The sequence below is a fragment of the Semicossyphus pulcher genome, unplaced genomic scaffold, assembly GCF_022749685.1.
Source record: "Semicossyphus pulcher isolate SPU_LCO1_2020_fin unplaced genomic scaffold, fSemPul1.0.p SCAF_26, whole genome shotgun sequence".
Lineage (NCBI taxonomy): Eukaryota > Metazoa > Chordata > Actinopteri > Labriformes > Labridae > Semicossyphus > Semicossyphus pulcher.
In genome coordinates this window covers 2,913,591-2,932,859 of record NW_027211700.1, presented here as the reverse complement: position 1 = coordinate 2,932,859, position 19,269 = coordinate 2,913,591, and the positions used below count along the sequence as shown (strand labels likewise).

Genomic DNA, 19,269 nt, shown 5'->3' with positions numbered 1-19,269 from the left:
GAGACGGGCTGCAGTGATCAGTAGACATGAAATTAACCAGCTCAGGACTTTCATACGAGATGCTCTTCCACCAGATATGTGGACGAGAAAGCGCTGAGTCGTCTCCACAAGCTTTCTTAGCGTTAAAAGTCTAATAAATAAACTACTCTGGTCAGTAACCACCACAAACAGAATCTCATTCTGTGGAGAACTCGATGGTTAACTTGCTCATTTGCAAGCTAATGAATTAGCCACGAGCAAATACTGTAAATCTTTCACCCCTCCCTCTTCTCAAGACTCCCTCTCATCCAAATATGGTCACACCAACATGGTGACATTCAAAATGCAGAACTGTAGGCTTCACACCAATAGGTGGCTACATCCATTACAGAAACACTCTATGGTGTCACTGCTTTGCATACTGCTTGCATGCTTTAGTCAGCTTTACATGCGTTACGTTTCTGTGCTCCGGCTAAAGAGTGATGTTCCTCCACATTAAAATGCTCAGTGCCATACTGCATTAAATATGCATCATTTAAATTACTGAATCTGCTATAGCCAGGCCACTGCCTGCTCTCCTATTTGCAAGTAAAATTTGACTAGGACAGATAATGATCCATCTATAAACTCTCTAAATGTGTAGTCATCTGCTGGTGCAGATGCATGCGGTGCAATTTACAGTGTACACAGCGAGCAGGCGGTGTTTAACACAGTGCTAATGAAGTCAGAGCAATATAGAGCAGCCTTTATAAATCCCAGTGGCTAATGTGGTCAAAACTAATGAGTGAATCCTCATTTCCACTCACTTATGTGGTCCCATAAAACCCTGAGTTTAACCTCAGAGTGTTTAGAAGCAAACAGTGTGGTTTCTTTTACTGCTCAGAATGAGAAGCAAGATGTCGGGACCAGAGGCATGAGCAGGGATTGAGACAAGGACCTAAAGTCGTGTTACTGCAACCTTCTTGTACCCAGTTTCCTCCTATTTATAATATGTAGCAACATTCAGTCGCTCTGTGAGTTAACCAGACTGCAAGATCCAACTATTGGCTGTCAACTTGCAAACAAGGAATGCCCCTCTGTGTGGTTCAATCTTTATAAAGTCGATGAAGACTGTGCCCTTTTTTCTCTTCCAATAGACAAACCGGTGGGTGGGTGTGCTCGCTAGTTTAGCCTAAGTGTCATAGCCCTGTACGAAGATGAAGCAAAGATGAAGCATCACAAGCTTCACTAAATGCTATAACATTGTCTACACTTCTTCTAAGTAAACGTGCTCTCCTTCATCATTTAAGGCTAATTCTCTTTACCTTGTTGGGCTGACAGTTTATCATCAACAGAAAGAAGACACAGGTGTCAAACAAGGAAGAGATTAAAAACATCGATACAGCAATATATTGTCGTCCTGACTCGCACAATACAATTATCGATAAGCTGGCGCCAGATGTCGATATTTTAATTTACAAATATGCGGCACACTCGGCACGTCACTGCTCCATGTCTCCTCGTGGTGGCGCTTATGACATGAATGAAGGTAACATGAGTGGAAATGAATTGGCTGAAGAAGTCAATCAGATATCGTGATGCATCAGTATATGATTGTCTTCCAATATATCAATTATCACAGAATAGTTGTATCGTGATATTATCGCTATCGCTACATATCGTTTGGTATCGTATCATATATCGTATCGTATTGTATTGTATCATATCGTGAGTTACCCTGCGATTCCCACCCCTGTATCATTTTTTCTTTCTCGGTACGAATTCTGATACCTATACTGAGGCTGCTGTGGCTCAGAGGTAGAGTGGATCTTCCTCCAATCTGATGGTTGGCAGTTAGATCTCCAGCTCCTCCAGTCTACATGCTGAAGTATCCTTGGGCAAGAAACTGAACCCCAAATTGCTCCTGGAGGCACATCCTGTGGTGTGTGAATGTGTGTGACACAGACAGTTGCATGGCGCTGAATAAGTGTCTGAATGTGTGTATTAAAGGGTGAATGTGACATGAAGTACAGTTTCACCCATTACTTGACGATTAGCCGAGCACCCAACTATTTCCTCAGTACAGATCATAACTCTCATAGCTCCTATTCTTACAATGTGTCCCCACCAACAGAACAGACGGAGCCTCTGTGCTAAATCATATCAAATCCAAAAATGTAGATCGGAGAACAAAACCTTCTCAAATTAGTCTGTGACCTGATACTGATCCATCAGGGGCTCTCTGACACGGAAAAGACAGAGACACTCAGAGCACCAGGGGTCAAATAATCCTGCCAACACTTGGACGAAGTTTGGGTTTTTATTTCTGTTGTGTTTCCTCAGAGACGGTCCTTTCTAGAACAATCCGTCAGTGCTGCTGCATGTGGGGAACATTAGACAACACAGCTGTGCAGGCTGTTGTGAGTAGACTCAAAGGAATAAATCCTAGCTGAATGAAAAAGAGATGTGAGTTTAGTGCAGCTATTGAATTGTTTGGTTTGGTCTTCTGATGCGGTTAGTCCACAGTTAGAACATTATATGGACAGCTCATGTCCTTTAAACACACACAGGTTCCTTCTCAGCGTTACAGAGCAGCGTCTGCCTGCAGTTGTTGCGACTGACCCGTCTGTGAACCCCCTCCTGTCTGAGCTCCAGAGAAGATGAGACCAGTCACCAGCACTGCCCTCAGCGCAGACACAGCCTCTGTGGCGTGTGCAGAAATGATTGTGTATGGAGGGGAATGAAACAGATACAGACTGACCTGTCACACAGTATCAGCTTTATTAGCCACTTACAGCATGCAAGTATCCTCTGCTAGCAGAGCTATCTATATATTCTGCCATGTTCATTAGCTATAAAAAGAATGGTTCTTCTAGCCTCAGTTGCTCTCTGCTCTTCTGTCTTTGCACTAATAGGATTAGAATAATGGAATATCACAAGTGCTTTTGGCAGCACCAAGCTGCTTAAGCTAATTAAAGAGCCAGAAATGGAGAGTTTTATCTAACAATAGGGATCCTGAGGAAAAGAGTGTTAATCAGACCTTAAAGACCCCAGCCTTTCTCCCATAGAGGAGACCCGGGAAGATAACTGGCTTAGAAGATGTAATGGGGGTGTCGATAAGGCCCGTCCCTTCTTCCCACAGTTATCTGTTAGCCTTATTCCTTCTCATTTAGATCACAGATTCGCCGCGAAGAAAGTCGGAGACAGACAGAAAAAAAACAGGAAGTGGGGATTGGAGGAGGAATGATTCCTCACGTCATAGCGCAGCATACTTTCAAGTGTCTGAAGTTTTGTTTACTTGCACTTCCTCAAACATTTCAGTTTAGTCCCTCAGACAGCGAAGAATTCCTGGCAATGTCCTCTTCTGTGTTTTGGTATTTCACAGGAAATTCCCAGGAGATGTAAGCCGCTGTTAAAAGCTTCATGTTCAGACACCGAAAGTTGCTACTGCAGCTTTTCTGCGGCTGCTGAATAGTGAAAGTGGTTCCTATCATTTACCTCCAACTCTCACAGTTTCAGTTTGAGTTAAACGTCTTTAAAGGGGGGCATAATTCAGACTAAATAGAGCTGAGGGAAATGTAGAAATGTTCATCCTCAGTGCATCTAAATATCTGCTCACATTAATAAACTCTTTCTGCCCTGGGTTTTGCCTCACAGGCTACGCTCACACTACTGCGTCCTTATTTCAAACCAGCGTTTAACAATGAAAATGATTTGGGTCGTTTGACTCCCTGACGAAGGCGTGTTGCTTAAACGTGTCTGAGTTTGTTTCTAGGTTTTACATGCCATTACAATAAAGGCATTTAGGTTAGTTAGTTTCTTGGCTACATGTTACGCTATCCAAAGAGCCCAAAGAGTCCAGGAAGCGCTCCTTCCCTGACGTTCTTTAGAATTGGGTTTAGTGGAGTATTCCAGCACCATTTCAGAACTAATCCCTGTCCGTACTAACGCGCCTGAAATCGCATGTTACCTGACCAACACTAGTGTTAAAGTGGTCATCAGATCGGCTGAACTTGCTGGAGCCTCATGCGCTCCGAGAGCGAGATCTAAAGAGACTATTTAAGGCTTGAAAAGATTAAAGACAAAAACTTAAGAGAGATATTTACAGATGATGAAACTGAAAACAAGTGATAATGCAAAGAAAAAGAAACATTGGACTTTTAGATGAACACAAACAGTAAAACCGTGTTTGGACCTCTAAGACTTTAGAGATACTTCTTTAAAGATATAAATACCTTATCATTATTATATGGTAAGTATTACAATGTTGTTACACTGTACATCCAGCAGATACAAAGCAACATTTTGGTCAGCTCTATTATTTCCCGTCCATTAACATCTGTATTTTTAGCTACTAATTTCTCCTCTGTGTTCAACATTTAAATACAAACTCAGTCCACCTCCAGTCTAGTGCTGGACAGGGAGTGTACAGTGGGTTAATCACAGCTTTTTTCCTTAACAAAGCTGCTGCTTGAGGTGATGCTAACAAGAGTGTAACAGAATAATATACAGTAGTTGCTTCTGTGCCATAAATCAATCATTCTAAACCTTCGTACAGAAGCATCAGAGGCCGGGGGCGAACTGTGCTGGTTGTCTCCTGCACCTCTCTTGAATTTTAAGCATTAGGCCGTATTTCAACGGATTCACTTTGATGTTTTACTTTGAAACTCTGCTCGACTCATGATTAATCATCATATCGCTGAATATCTGTCTTGAATCTCAATGTAGTTCAGGCATCAAAAGGTTCGGAGCAGAACTTGAGCAGCAGAGCCTCAAAAGTTTGACAGATGATTGAAGAGATGTAGAAATTACGACACGTTATTTCTTTGACCATTATTTCTTAACTTTACAACCATGAAGGATTATCCAGGAGGGATTCAAACATCCTCTTACACAGCTGTGTGAAATACTTGATTCTGATTGGTTAATCACTGCATTCTGAGGTCGGCTATTCTTGATAGCACACCGTTGCTATGAAGAACAGACCGTTGCTAGGGATGCAATCCTGAGGATTAAGTGTAGTCATATCAATCCGCTGAAAGTTTGTTTGTTTGGTTACAGAGGGGAAAAAGAAAAGAGACAAAGACAGCAAAGAGAAAGTGATGAAGGTTAAAAGACACAAAAACTGAAGCTACGGCAGAGAGATATACAAAACTGAAGCAGAACACAGTACAGGATACGGCAGCGTTTAAAGATGGTGGAAAAGAAAATGTCAATGACGCTGTCAGGGTGAGACAAGAAACGGGGTCCTGCTAAAACCTGTGGGGGTTCCATTCTGCTACAACAACCTGCTAACTTTACATTATCCCTTACTTAACTTATGTTGAACAGAACAGGCGGGTCTGCTTTGTGGATGCAGTACACGTAGGGAAACTCTTTTCTTCTGTTTGTATTCTTTAAAGACAGAAACACTTTATATAAAAGCGTCTACATAAGCACCTGAGATCCTCTTGAACAGAGATCTAACAGAGAAGCCGTGCTGGCTTGACGCTGTATTACAAGCCCATCTGAATAACAACATAGCCTGAGGTGCACGAGGCCAGTAGGTCATGAATATGTAACAGATGATCCCTGAGATATAGTCTTGGTTAGAGCAGACAGGGAGCCTCGTTGCATAAACTGTAGCTCACATAAAGGTCTGAGACGGCTGGACTGTACAGCAGAAGGCACTTTGCCCCGGAGAGTTTGGCCTGTGACATTTCCAGCTTGTTTCGGTGTCAGTGCGGCTACCTTTCGTTAAAATAAAATGTCACCCCTTTAAAGAAGAACAGCCACAGTGAACATGTGCTCTTCCTCTGGGCCAGTCATTAACAACTGTCACCTTGCAGCTGTTTACTATGTGGGCGTAGAGCTCTTACTGCGCAGCCTTGTGGGTTACAAGGAAATATTAAGGTTCATATAAATCCTGGAAGACATATGTGTGTGCAGCTGAAATGCCAAAATAGCGTGGGAGAGGAATTTGCCGTATTTATGCTTGAGCAAATGGCACTTTACCATGACTTTAGGTACCGCTGTGACCTGCAAGATGGCTGCGTGTTACACAATATTTCTTTAACACAAAAATAAGAGATTGAGGAAGTGGTAGACCTGAAACTCCTGTGTTCTGCAACGTTAACTTGCTGTACTTTTCAATGGAGTCTGGTTGCTTTGAAGAGAGGCGTGTAATGTAATGGCCTTTTCTGATTAAATAAAAACTTCTTACTCTTTCACAAAAAGGTCTATTTCTCTGTAGGCCTCATTTCCGTGATGTTATTAACTCTTAAAATAACAGTCTGATGCTGTCAGTGGCAAAACAAGCTCTTTTATTTGCTGTTATTTGATCGGGTTTGTTGCCCCCAGGGATTACGTTGCAGCAATTACATCCTGTTTTGCTGCTGCTGTTAGCTCAAGCAATCTACTGGAACATTTCCAAAACAAAAAATAGGCCCAGATTTAAAGATGTCAGAGTTCACCCAGTCCTTTGAGATCTTCCTTGGACCATGATTTGAAGATGCAAAGAAGGCGAGTCCCGAGTCTGCACATGCATCGCAACACTGAAGGTTGCCAGCATTCTGGACAAGCTGCTGATCTTTTGTGGCTTACGTTGGAGCTCTAGGTAGGAGGAAGTTGTAGCAGTCTAAAGAAAAGAACCATGCCTGCATTAGTACCTGGACCACCTTGTTTATCAGGAAGTACTTCTGATGTTGTACTGGCAGGAGCCTGTCTAGTAAAAGCGCCATTTCACTCTCTTTACACCTTTACTTGTGTAATATCTGTATTCCTTACCTTGGATAATCTTGCCTGGACTCTCCCACCTGATTCATAGCCACAGGCCGTCTCTCCGTCTCCCGTTACTACACTGCATTGCGTTAAATAAATAAAGTGTCCATCTGTTCTTTTCTTGTGTGGATGCCGTCATGTTGTTTTCAAGCTGCCGCTTTGGGACATCCTCACCTGGATGTCTGGGTCTGATTCTGCAGACGTCTCTTAACCCCTTCGGCCACTTACAGGAATGCATTGCTTGTATTTTGAACTGTATCGTGGACTGTTTGATTTGGGCTTCAGACAGAACCAGGCAGGAGTAGCAGAATGCAAAGGGGCCCAGGACTGAGCCTGTGGAACTCCTGTAACCACGCTTAAGAGATTAGATGTCATCTCTACAAGTTGTACGAGGAAATAAAACTGCTTTTTAATTAATGTACGTGTCAGAAAGTCACACATCTCTGATAAACTGTCTGACTTAATGGGTACGTTCAGTATATATTTCTGCACCGCAGAGTAACAGCAAGAGAAAGGAACAAGATTGTGTTGTGAAGATGACACATCATGACATATTTAGATGGGAAAAATGTACAACACTGGGGATGAGTGCGCTGTGTTCTTTCTACCAAATTAAAGCTGACAGGGAGGAATATCAGAATTGGTTTGCTAGGCGTTGGTTGATGCTGAATATTAGCATCGCATAGCGGAGAATGTCCTGTTCTAACCTCTGTTGCATTTTTGCTCTGACTTCAAACAGTATTTCATAGTTAATTCTAAGGGAACATAAATGTATGAACAACACTGTTTTTATTCAGATCTATTATAATTGAGTCTGTTTGCCACCCAGGCGGAGTTGATCCGAGGCTCGAAACCACGTCTCATTTCAGGGATTTCAGAGGATCAGTTTCAGAGAACACGAGCACCGTGAGGAATGTGTAGCTTACTTACAGTTGCCGTCGCCGTGCAATCTGTGGTCTCGGTGGAAAAATATCAAATCACGGTGCCACTTACATGTGAAAATACATCGTAGACATTTTCCTGCCCATTTTCCCCTTGACTCATAAACTAACCTGAAAGCCTTGATTATACACGGCAAAGAGACGGAACAAATCTCAAAAATAATTCAGTCAATATTTCTGCTTGTATTTATAATATTGTTTTACAACAGGGACCTTTAAAATGAGAGTATTTCTGCCCTTTTCTCTCTCTACTATTTGGGCTTCACCTCCATTATTCCCTCTCTCCGTTCCCTCCTTTTGTTTTCAGTGTTGTTGCTGCTTTGCTTTCACGTCACACCACAGCCAATGTGGGCACTACACTAGATAAATCAATAGGCTGAATGGTAAAGGCTGAAACGCTCTGCTGGAGACTGGGGATGCTCAGGCACTCAAGGATGGAAACAAATCCTTCCAAAGGGACACACACAGGCTCGCACAACCACACACACACACACACACACACAAAAACAAGAAGGCAAAAACAAGCAGAGGTTTGTTAGAATGGAGGTTGTACATGTTTTAATGAGCTCACTGATATAATTGGTAGAAAAGGTGTGTAAATGTTTGGTTGTACCTCTGAGACTTAAGAATCTTAAAGTTAAAGTCAAAACAAAACTAAATATTTTCACAGAAATTAGTTTTTTTTACCTCCTTTGTCCCACACCTCAATGTCTCTCAAGACCAGCTGTCTATCTCGCTACACGATAGCGAAGATGCTAATGGAAAAAACATATATATAATATAACAACAAAGCTGGAGAGGAGAGCTAAACAGTCTGTGTCTGATCCATTAGATCGTGAATGAGCTCGTTTAACTTCTTCTGATTCTGTTTGTGATAATAACTGACTGCAGGTGTTTATTAATCAGACTAAAGAAGTATCGGACTCGCCACTCGCTTGCCCGGTGAGATAGCAGCAGGTGAACGACACGTACTGGGAAACATAAAATAACCGATCTTCTCATCACTACGGTCCGCTGTAATCTTTTTGGGGAAGAGAACAACAACTCCCGACTCCTATGCAGCTGACAAATAAATACATGTTTGATAAACACTAAACAGGCTAACAAGCCAGGTATAGTGAGCACAGTATACCTGCTTAGTGCTAAAAACATATCAAGACAATAATACTCGCATTTAACTCATCGAAAAGCTCAGACTTCTTGCACGGACAGGAAGTTCCATAAAACCCACATAGAGAAATTATTTGTCCAAACTTTGCATGAAAAAATCCCCACCCCGTACAGTTATCTTGAACAATAAAATAAGCTATTTAACAAAACGTATTTTTGTACCAGGCTGTAAACATGTTTATGACTGCTGTAGAAATGGGCATTTTCCCATCTGCTGTAATGTTATTTCTTGGTTTCTGGAGCCTCAAGTGGCCACTCGAGGAACTGCAGTTTTTTGCACTTTTGCACAAAAACATCTACAGTCAGATGTTCAACCCCAAGTTGCTGCAAGCAAGAGAGAGAGAGCAGCTGTGGTCGAGCGACTTAGACAGGAAGTGAAGCGAGCGAGCGCCATGAATGTAATAGTCATGCATTTAAAGAAAACGGTGATATACATTTAGTAAACAAACCTTGTGGGGTGTTTGTTTGATTGAAAAGACTCCTCTATTCACACCAACCAGTGACCAGCGAGGCCGGGCAGACGCGAGCGTAGGCTCAGGTTTGTGAGGTCCCTTTCATGTCTCATAAAGACGAATCGAAGTTTGAAATTCTGGCACCGTGACAGCCCGACCACTTCATTTGGATCCCACGAAGAACTTTATTATTCCTTTATGTATTCCTGACTTGCAAATGTAAAAAGTGAAACCTAATTAGATTCAAAGAGAGATTCAATACTGGATTCAGATGTGATTAAATGCTATCAAACCGCCTCCTTCTCTATCAGAGGCTCAGAGACATAACGGCTGATATGAGATCATTAATACATGTCTGTTATTGGCTCTTTGTATTCATGTAGCCGGCACATTAATTGAACTGAAGGAACAGACTGAATCGTGGATGTGCAGCTCAGCTCTCTTTCTAAGCTGCTCGCTCCTCTCTCTGTTCGACTCCCTGACGGCCTTTTTTCTGGTTTCTCTGCTTTTTTATTCTCCCTATCTTTTTTTATCTCTCTCTCTCCTCCTCTCTGGAGGGTGCTGCTGCTGAAGCGTCGAACAGGGTGGTCTGAACTAATCCATAGTGAAATAATGAAGCATCTCAGCGCTCTGTTAGCAACATCACAAAATACATTTACAGCTGGGAGAGCGGCGAGGGAGGAGACGGAAATGGCGCGGGGAGAGAGAGCATGTAAACTGTGAAGGCGATGTAATTAGGAGCACAGAGAGCCTTATTACGCACAGAGAGCTGGTTTATTCAGAGACACATTTCCTCCCTTGTTGTTATGATTATAGACTAGAATAAAAGTTGAGATAAAATAGAATTTAATGAAGTTGGAAATTGATCATGAAAATCGAGCATAGGAAAGAAACAGACAACAGAAGGTTGGTTACAACGTTCACAGCCGTAGATGTGGAGGAAGAAGGATGTGGTGGGTTCATGACCCAGAAACCATCGAACATGAATCTCAGAGAGCTGCTCGGCCGTCTGAACTTAATGTGGTGTTTGTGGGTGAATAAGGCATCAAAAAGTCTCACAGTTTGGTTCTCTTCTGTTGAACTGAAATTGGTTAAACACTCCGTTTGTAGTACGTTTGTAGTCCAAAAGTTATTGACCAATCACGTATCAGCAGGCTTCGGCGTATGCAGGGAAAACAGCCGTGTGGAGAGCAAAAGCAGATTTAGCTTCTTATTAATCTCTTTAAACAGAAATCTGCAGCAAGTTCACTAACAACCTGCTCTATATCAAACATTCAACTTGAGACAAATCTGTGTAACGCTGTGTCACGAAAGCTGTTCAGTGTTTAGATTTCCCGACTTCCTTGAATGCATCATAAATGATGGCTCCGCCCTGCGTTCAACAAACTTGTAATTTTAAAGTAGTGTTCTTCTCCTCTTGAGGACAGACCTGACAAAGCTTCATGTTGTTCCTAATCTGCATCATGATGTTGTTCTTTCAACAAACTGAAGAGCCGTTAATTAAAGTCGATCACAAGAAAATCTGTTTCTGTTTGGGCTTCATCCCACTGCAGTAAGCCAGAGTGCAGCCTCTGTGTAACTTCCTGTTTACAGTGAGACTGAGACTCAGCACACGCAGATGGACGGGCGCTCCTCCGGGGGATGGGACGAACCAAGAGATGACAGCGTTTATTTAGCAGACACATCTGGAGGGAGAATTTACCTTCACTTTGATCTGAACACACGGTCGCTTCTCGAGCTGCTGACTGGACTGTGAACAATGCAGCGCACGGAGAAGGAAGTCTGGGCTGGAAGTTGTTATTGCTAAACGCTGGCTGAACAGGAATACCCGAAACGTTAGCCGTTGCTCCCAGAGGATTTATCGTCGTGAGACTATCGTCGATGGGTCCTAAAACAATTGTTAAATGTTTACTCTCTTCATGTGTATGGTGGGTAGTTTATGTGTCATGATTCAAAACCAAATCAGAGTATATCCCCAGGAATCTGATCAGAAGCTGCACACTCTCACACACACTCACACACACACACACACACACGCAGACATGAGACATGTTCAATATGCCTGCTCTGTCTGGTCTGCACACGCTTGTCAATCATAAAAGATCAGAGCTCTTCTCCCTCCAGCAGCCAGCAGCCTAATGCATTTGTAATGACAATGAAGACGTGTCCTCCGAGTCCCCCCCCCCCCCCCCCCTCTCTGTCTCTCTCTCTCTCTCTCTCTCTCTCTCTCTCTCACACACACACCACACACACAAAGATTATTGTACCCCACTGGGAGTCCTTTTAAGTCTGGACTTTTAATGTTGTCTGACTCAGCTGTCGGGTTTTGTTCTGCGGGGATATTAGGACAGAAAAACATCATTAGGACAGTCTGTGTAACCCGAGTCTTTAACCTCGCTGATCTGGGGACAGCGTGGTCCAGCGCGGTCCAGCTCTCTGGTCCATCAGCATCTCTGTCCCGTTGCATCATGAATGATAATCATGCCACGTTTGTTTTGGGGGGTTTAGACGCTGCCAGTATTTTTATTCTGCAAGCTGGAGCTGCAGAGAAACAAACGCTCTGCCTGTGAAATGTTCAAGTGTTTGACATAGATGACGGCTGGTTGACTGAACTGTGCCGTCTCTCTCTGTCTCTGTGTCCTCTCCAGAAACTGTTTGGCAGCCATGAGCCTTCATCTGTGCAGCTCTGGGTCTCCTACAACCGCCAGCCAATGAAATGTGCCCAGTTCATGACCCGACATCCAATCACAGTGAGTCTCTTTCACATACACTGCAGCACTAACACAGTAATGATGTTTTTATAGAAGCCTCATCAGTAGACTCAGTTTCATTACCAGTTTATTCTTGAATCACAGAGTTTCTGATTTAAAGCTAAATTATGACTTTAGTTTATTTGTTTCCCACAAAGGCAAAACAAAACTAAAGGTATGAACAAATATGAAAGCAGGTTGCAGGAAGTTGTGGTAGAAGCTTCATGTAAACCACACGCAAAGGTTTGATCTCAGAAGCAGTTTGATATCAGAGCACTTCTCACCAGTGCCTACTGTTGCTAGGTTACGAAACTCGTCTCCACTTCCCTCAGTAGTGACGGTTAAGTCTGATTTAAATCGCTCTGTTTGCTTAATATTTGCTGTTATTGAAGGAAATTTAACAAGAAAAACATTAAAACAATGAAAGGAATCGTGTCCTGGCGTTAGCAGCAGCTCTACATCTGGAAATTGTTGATATCAGAAGTCCCGCCCCTTCTTGATTTTAATTGGTCGGTGAGGGAGAAGTCACATTGATGAGCGCAGCGGCGTTCCTAAAGTTTAACTATTGTCATCTGAGAGCGCAGCGACAAAACAGCTGACACAGAGAGCCAGGGTTCCTAGGCATTATGGAAAAGTATGGAATTTGATTTTAGAGTTCGGAAAAATATTTGTGTTTCCAAACTTTTAGCCCTTTTCAGTTCTTTACATATAACATTCTGAATTTCTAAATATAACTCGATCATACACGCATCGCGTTTGGAGCAGACAGCAAGCACAGCCAAAATGTGGACTGTGTGAGAGTGCGGGCCAGAGCGAGCTTGATGTCTGTGGGGACTTGCAAGTTTTGCTGGCTTGAAAATCCCAAATATAAAGCATGGTTGACTAACTTTGTCTAAAATTGTTCGACATCTCCAACATGGGGGAGGCAGCAATTGTAAGTCATTTAAATGAAAGGGCAAAAGCACCGTAGACCAAGACCAACAAGCAAGAATCCGCCAACGCACCGAATGATGAGCTGTGAGAATTTGAGCTAGTCATGCTAGCCTTCAAATGACTAGCAAACATTAGCTAGAAGTGTAGAAAGCTGGTGAAGCTAATCACCGCAGTACCACTGCCAGATAATGAACTGAAGCATGGGTCTGTTAGCTGCCGATGTAGTGCAGTGAGTAAGCTACACAGCATGTTGTGTGTTCTGTCAGAATGTAACATGTTAAGATGGACTTGTTGGATTTTAAAACCATTTATTTACATACATATCTACCTATTTGCACTTCGATGTCAGACATGGTTTGAAAAGTCTACTGAGAAGTCTGGAAATGTGAGTCTGTAAACGTCTGGACTTCTGACATGGAAAATGTGTAGGAACCCTGGAGGCCGTTTTGTGTTAAAGACGCTGGACTGCACTGGTTTTGAATAGAAAATAGGAGCTGTTAGAGGACACTGGCACTTAAAGGTGAAGAAAATACAGCTTATTGGATGTATTTTGGATTCAGGAGGGACCTGTAGCAAACACACGTGTTGTGTAAAACATGCAGAACATGCAGAACAGCAGATAGACATAGAAACCATCGGTCATAGCTAATATGCACTTAAATATTTAGCGCACTTCATGCTATCACAATATTGAACAATGTAATCGCACATCGCTCACATCGTGCAGAGCTAATGGACAGTTATATGAGCTAAATCTTACAGTGGACACAGGTTGAAGCTCTCTCAGGCCAAAGGTCGCTGAATCAAGTTGTTGATTGATCAATAATAAGAGCCTACAGCTCAAACTAACAGATTAAAGTTATAATCTCAAAGATCTCAGTTTCGTTTGGATTTTCACTTCTTGTTGAAGTTGTATCTGTAGTCATCCATCTTTTCTTTGTTTGTTCAGCCATAGTAGATTACTGTTTACTCGCAACACTTGCAAGGTGCAGAAAAGCTACTCGGTGAACCTCAAGTTTAAATTATTTTCCACAGATTAGTTTCCCAACATCACTGATGCATTCATGCTGTAGGTCTTTAGTTGTGTTGTTTGCTTTGGTGGACAGTATAAAACTGAGATGCGATGAGAGCTAACCGCATTGTGCAGCTGGTATAAATCATGAGATTGGATCTTTTCTGGAGTTAGAGATGAGTCAGAGTTCGTCCTGTCTCCTCCCCAGCTCTGCCTCACTCACAGAAAACTGCATCTGAACATCGAGCTTCTTATTTCTAAAAATACTGAAACAATCGACTCCTTGGTTTCGCTGGAAGAACCACCTACACTTCACTTCACTGCTCAGAGCACAAGTTTTCAGCTGTGATATCTCCACATCTCCTCCTATCTTCTAATCAATCATGCTGTATGTCAGAGACGTAACGATGACCTCCTCCTTCCCTCTCTGCCTGTCAGGAGTACTACATCGCCGACGCGTCAGAGGACCAAGTCTTTGTGTGTGTGAACCACCTGAACAACGTCACACACCTGTACATCTCAGACACGCAGGGCCTGTCCTTCTCCCTGTCGTTGGAGAATGTTCTGTACTACAGTCCTGAGGGCTCCGGCAGCAACACACTGATAAGGTACTGCCCACGCACACACACACACACACACATATACACGTGCACACTATCTAACATTTATCAAACACCTGTAGGCAGGTTAGAATCAAAGATTAGTATGAACATACCAGCAAAACAAGCCGTTCCTCCTCTACTCTGCTACTCTGGAACAGAACGCTGCAGGAGCCTGATTTGTCAACAGAGCTGTCAATCATGAGGCCACACCCCCTTTTTATAGCATCAAATAAGTCATTAAAAGTAAACTTGTGAGAAAAATGAACACTTGGACATAAATCAGCATGATAAGAACTAACTATGATGACAGAAACCATGTTTGAGAAAAATGTATTTGACGTGTATTTTGATTTTATAGTTTGACTCATGTCCCATCTGTTAACATGGAGGAGGCGGGCTTTATGAGCTATACTGCAGCCAGTCAGCAGGGGGTGATAGAGAGGGTTTGGCTTCACTTTTAGGGAGCTGTCATGTCGGCCATCTTTTTATACAGTCTATGACTCAAAACAAATCCTAAAATAGACCCTGAATCCGACATTCTTCTGGGATCAGGATAATCCTGATTTTTCCATCAAAGAATCCCAATCCCTCCGAACAACACATGCCAAAACAAAAGTGAATTCCAGGATCTAACATGATTTCTGAATCTCTTTCTCTTTTGAACAATCCATTATCTGAAATCTGATCGATTACTTCTGAGTGACAGGGCCCTTGTGATGGAGTCACATTCTCCATAAACAGCTTTAGTTGGTTTGTTTGTTAAACTCTTATTTTAAAGGTCACAAGTGAACTTTTATGCTTTATTTGAATGTAGTTTTTCCCTCTTAAGTAATCAGTCCCTCCAGGACTTCGCAGGGTTTGTCTGTGTTTGTTTCAGCCTTAAATGCCTGATTTTGCAGCAGCGTTTTTAAAAAAAATTGAGATGCAAGTTGCAACATTTAGAGGCTTCTTTTCTGTGTAACACATTAAACCTCCACTGTGCACGACTGGGACAAACACTCCAATAAAGCCATCTGTTGGCTGAGCGAGAGGTTTGTCTTTTCACATCACTTCTTGTTGATTTCTGTGACAAGACGGCAAATAAAATATGTAAAAACTGAAAAGTAAAGTCATACTTTATGTGTAAGGGAGAATCTACACATTATTTATTATATTTATTCATTTCTACTTGTTATTTTGGGTGCTGAGCAAGTATAACAGCATTGATAAGAGACAGGGCGATAACTATCTCTCCAATCCGGGAACCGATCCACGACCCTCTGACGACAATATATGCAGCTGGGAGCAGCGGCGAACATTTCGGGCATTCAGGTTCAGCCAGCGTTCAGCGGTAAATGACTTCCTTCTGCGCGTGCTGCATCGTTACAGAAACAGAAACAGATTTTCTTGTGATCGACTTTAATTAACGGCTCTTCAGTTTGCTGAAATAACAACATCATGATGAAGATTAGGAACATGAAGCTTTGTCAGGTCTGTCCTCAAGAGGAGAAGAAAACTACTTTAACATGGAGCCATCGTTTGTGATGCATTCCAGGAGGTCGGGAAATCTTAATGCTGATCAGCTTTCGTGACAAAGCGTCACGCAGATTTGTCGTAGTTGAATGTTTGATTTTAGAGCAGATTGTTAGCTGTTAGCATGCAGAGTGTGTTTATAGAGATTCATAAGAAGCTAAATCGTTGTCAGATCACGCTGATGGGAGCCGTCGTCACGTTCCGCCTGCTTCTGCTTTTGTTTTTCCTGCATACACCAACGCCTGCTGATACGTGATTGGTCAGTATTACTCGGACTACAAACCGAGACCAGAACACTTTCTGTACTAAAATCCAGTTGCGCGCCTGCAGAGTGCACAAACACTCTTTGATATCAGCAGTGACTCACATTAATGACAGAGCCTCCTGTTGGTGGAAAGTAAGGAACACAGTCTCTGATTGGTCAGTAGACTCAACACAAGGCATCAGGAAGTGGCTACGTGGACGGCTGACGGAAACATGGAGAGATAATCACAAGAAACACAATCTGTTGTGCAGACGTGCTTGTTATTGAGCAGTTTCCCCAGGTGCCTCTCTCACAGTCAGACCTGCACTTCCCATCAGAATCACCTGACAGCCCCGACAACAAACACACTGACCATTAATGCTCCGTTATCTGATCAGAGACAGTTTATTGATGTGACGCCGGCGCTCCGTCTGACCCCTCCGCTCCGTATTCATTGTTTCTCTGCTCCGTCTTCTCCGTAATCACATCAGGAAGACGCTGTGCTGTCTTGGCAGCCGCAGTCACAGTGTTGACTCAGGTGTTCCTCTGTGTCGGTGATGAGTGTCTCTGTTTGTGTGACACTGTGTCTTCTGTTCATGAAATTAGCTGTGGATCCTCCTGTGCCTCCTGTTTATGCAAACACAGCATCCCGTTCCAAACGTGCTTTCAAAGCAAGCAGGCGTTTTTTTCCGCATCATTTTGGGTAATTAAGTTTATCTGTGTGTGTTTGTCTCTCCGCTCGGAGAGAAGTTGCCTCCTGCAGCTGTAATTTCAAAACGCTGATGCTTTTAATCCGTGTGTGTTTGCCCTCCAGTGTTCTTAAAGCCAAGAGGAGAACATGAAGCGGGATTACTGCGAGTTTAAAAAGCTCTGTGCAAGACGTGAATCAGCAAAAATCCTTTTTAAGCCACATTGAAGCTGGAATTATGGCACATTAGTTTGACACTGCTCTTTAATATTCTGTGGTTGTAGCTGCAAATATACTGTGACAACTGGGACTCAGACGCAGAAGAGAGTCCAGCTACTTTAACATTGGTAGATCATAAACAGTGAGGCAGTCAGAGAGGGCAGAATAATCCAATAAGAGCAAATCCACAAAATCCAAACTGAGTTCAACACCAGGCGAGCGACTTGGTCCTCACTGAGAGATGTTTAAAATGTCAGCAGGTGTTAAAAATGTGAGAGAGCCCGAACACGACGGCAGGTAATGACAGATTGAACAGTTTTGTTCCTGTCGTGTGTGGAGAGCAACGACATGACCCGAACAGCACACCACACACCGCTTTCCCACTGGTCAAAAAACCCACTCACACTCGCGTTTTTTTGCTCAGTAGGAAAGGTTACAATCGGCATTCAGACCCGGGTCACATGACTCTGCAGTAGACCCGGGTAATTATCACCTCGGCTCCGATCAGCATTGATGGGAACACAAAACCCGTGTCGACAGGCTAATCTCCTCCCCCTCTCCGGTGCGATGCTACGCTCCGTCAGTTACTTCTGCGACTCCTCGTCATCTCAGCTACAAATCCCCCGTCTCCGTCCGAGCAGCGCTCGAACATCGTTCCAGATTTGTCGGCGCCGAGTTTGATAAACAGACTGAATGAGTGATAGATACAATAAAGACCTAACCACCGTAACATCTCCACTGTTTACTAAGCCTGTCTCCGGCGCGTTTGTGACGTCAGACGGTGACGCAGCAGAAAAGAGACCGACAGGAGGATACTTCACTGGCAATGGGAAAAGAGGCAATCGGCCTCTATAGGCGGGTCTTCCCAGGTCTGAAAAACCCGTGCTAAATTTCGGTGGGAAAGGGGCATAACAGATTCACTCACCAACAACCAGAGTCCGACTCTCACAGCTGGAAATCTCACGCGGTCAAACGAGACTTTAGAGTAAACAAGCATGGCGGACGACGGGCAGGAAGAATTGGTGATGATGGTTTTGGGACTTTTTACTGAAAATTCAGGAAGAAAAAAGAACAAACTGTGGATGAAGTGGTGGAGACGGCGTGAACACGGGCGGTACATGTTACTTTATGCTGCACGTTTGCTTTTGTCGCCATGGCTGCGGTTGTTGTGCTTCTTCCTTCAGTCAGCTCGCTTCCTGATTGGCTCTTGTTTGGTTCCACGTGACGATCCACAGAGAGCGTGCTCGGCTGTCCTCGGGGTTCCCCCCCACACAACATGTTTAATATTTGAAATCAGTGCGGCCCCGACGTTCTTCCGAGCAGATTGGGGGAAGTAAAATCACTCGCTCACACCACAGGAACATCTGGAGAGATCATCTTCAGAAGTATGAAAAATCAGGACTTTGCTGACTTTTGTCTGAACGGAGGAATCGGGCTCAGAATCTTTTTTCCTCTGGGAGTAGATTATCTTGTCGTGTGTTCCCCGCCTAAGGTGACGATGACAGTCTGACAGCGGAGGTGGAAACAGCTCAGACTGATTATAAATGCACAGGTGTGTCGGGGGAAAACAGGCGGGAAAATAAACAATGACAGGAAGTAAGATAGACATTATACACAAGCACCAGGATTACAAAATAAAACAGGAAGTGAGCACAAAAGTAAATAAAGAGTCTTTGGCTTTCAGACTGGTGGTTCGATAAGAGAAGCACCTTGAAGACTTAAAGAACATAATCTCCTGTTGTGAAGCAGCTGTGGCTCCTCCCTGACCCTGGTGATGAGGAAGTGTCCCCTCTGTGTCTCAGGTACTTTGCCAACGAGCCCTTTGCAGACCTGCACCGCGTGGAGGGGCTGCGAGGAGTCTTCATCGCCACGCTCATCAACGGCTCTGTCAGTGAGGACAACATGAGGTCCGTTATCACCTTCGACAAAGGAGGGACGTGGGAGCTGCTGCAGCCGCCCGCTGCAGACAGTCTGGGAGGAACTGTGGACTGCCAGGTACTCAGACAGCCTTCTTTTATACTGGAGGTGT

The 19,269-nt window shown here is 43.4% G+C and overlaps 1 protein-coding gene across 1 annotated transcript in view; it reads left to right on the top strand.

The window, feature by feature from the left end:
* sorl1 (sortilin-related receptor, L(DLR class) A repeats containing) overlaps positions 1–19,269 on the top strand; it is a 93,717-nt gene that overhangs the window by 42,977 nt on the left and 31,471 nt on the right. Inside the window, exons 7-9 of the mRNA XM_069676487.1 lie at positions 11,929–12,030; positions 14,414–14,583; positions 19,043–19,235. Coding sequence (XP_069532588.1) covers positions 11,929–12,030; positions 14,414–14,583; positions 19,043–19,235 — 465 coding nt within the window. The remainder of the gene's footprint in view (positions 1–11,928; positions 12,031–14,413; positions 14,584–19,042; positions 19,236–19,269) is intronic.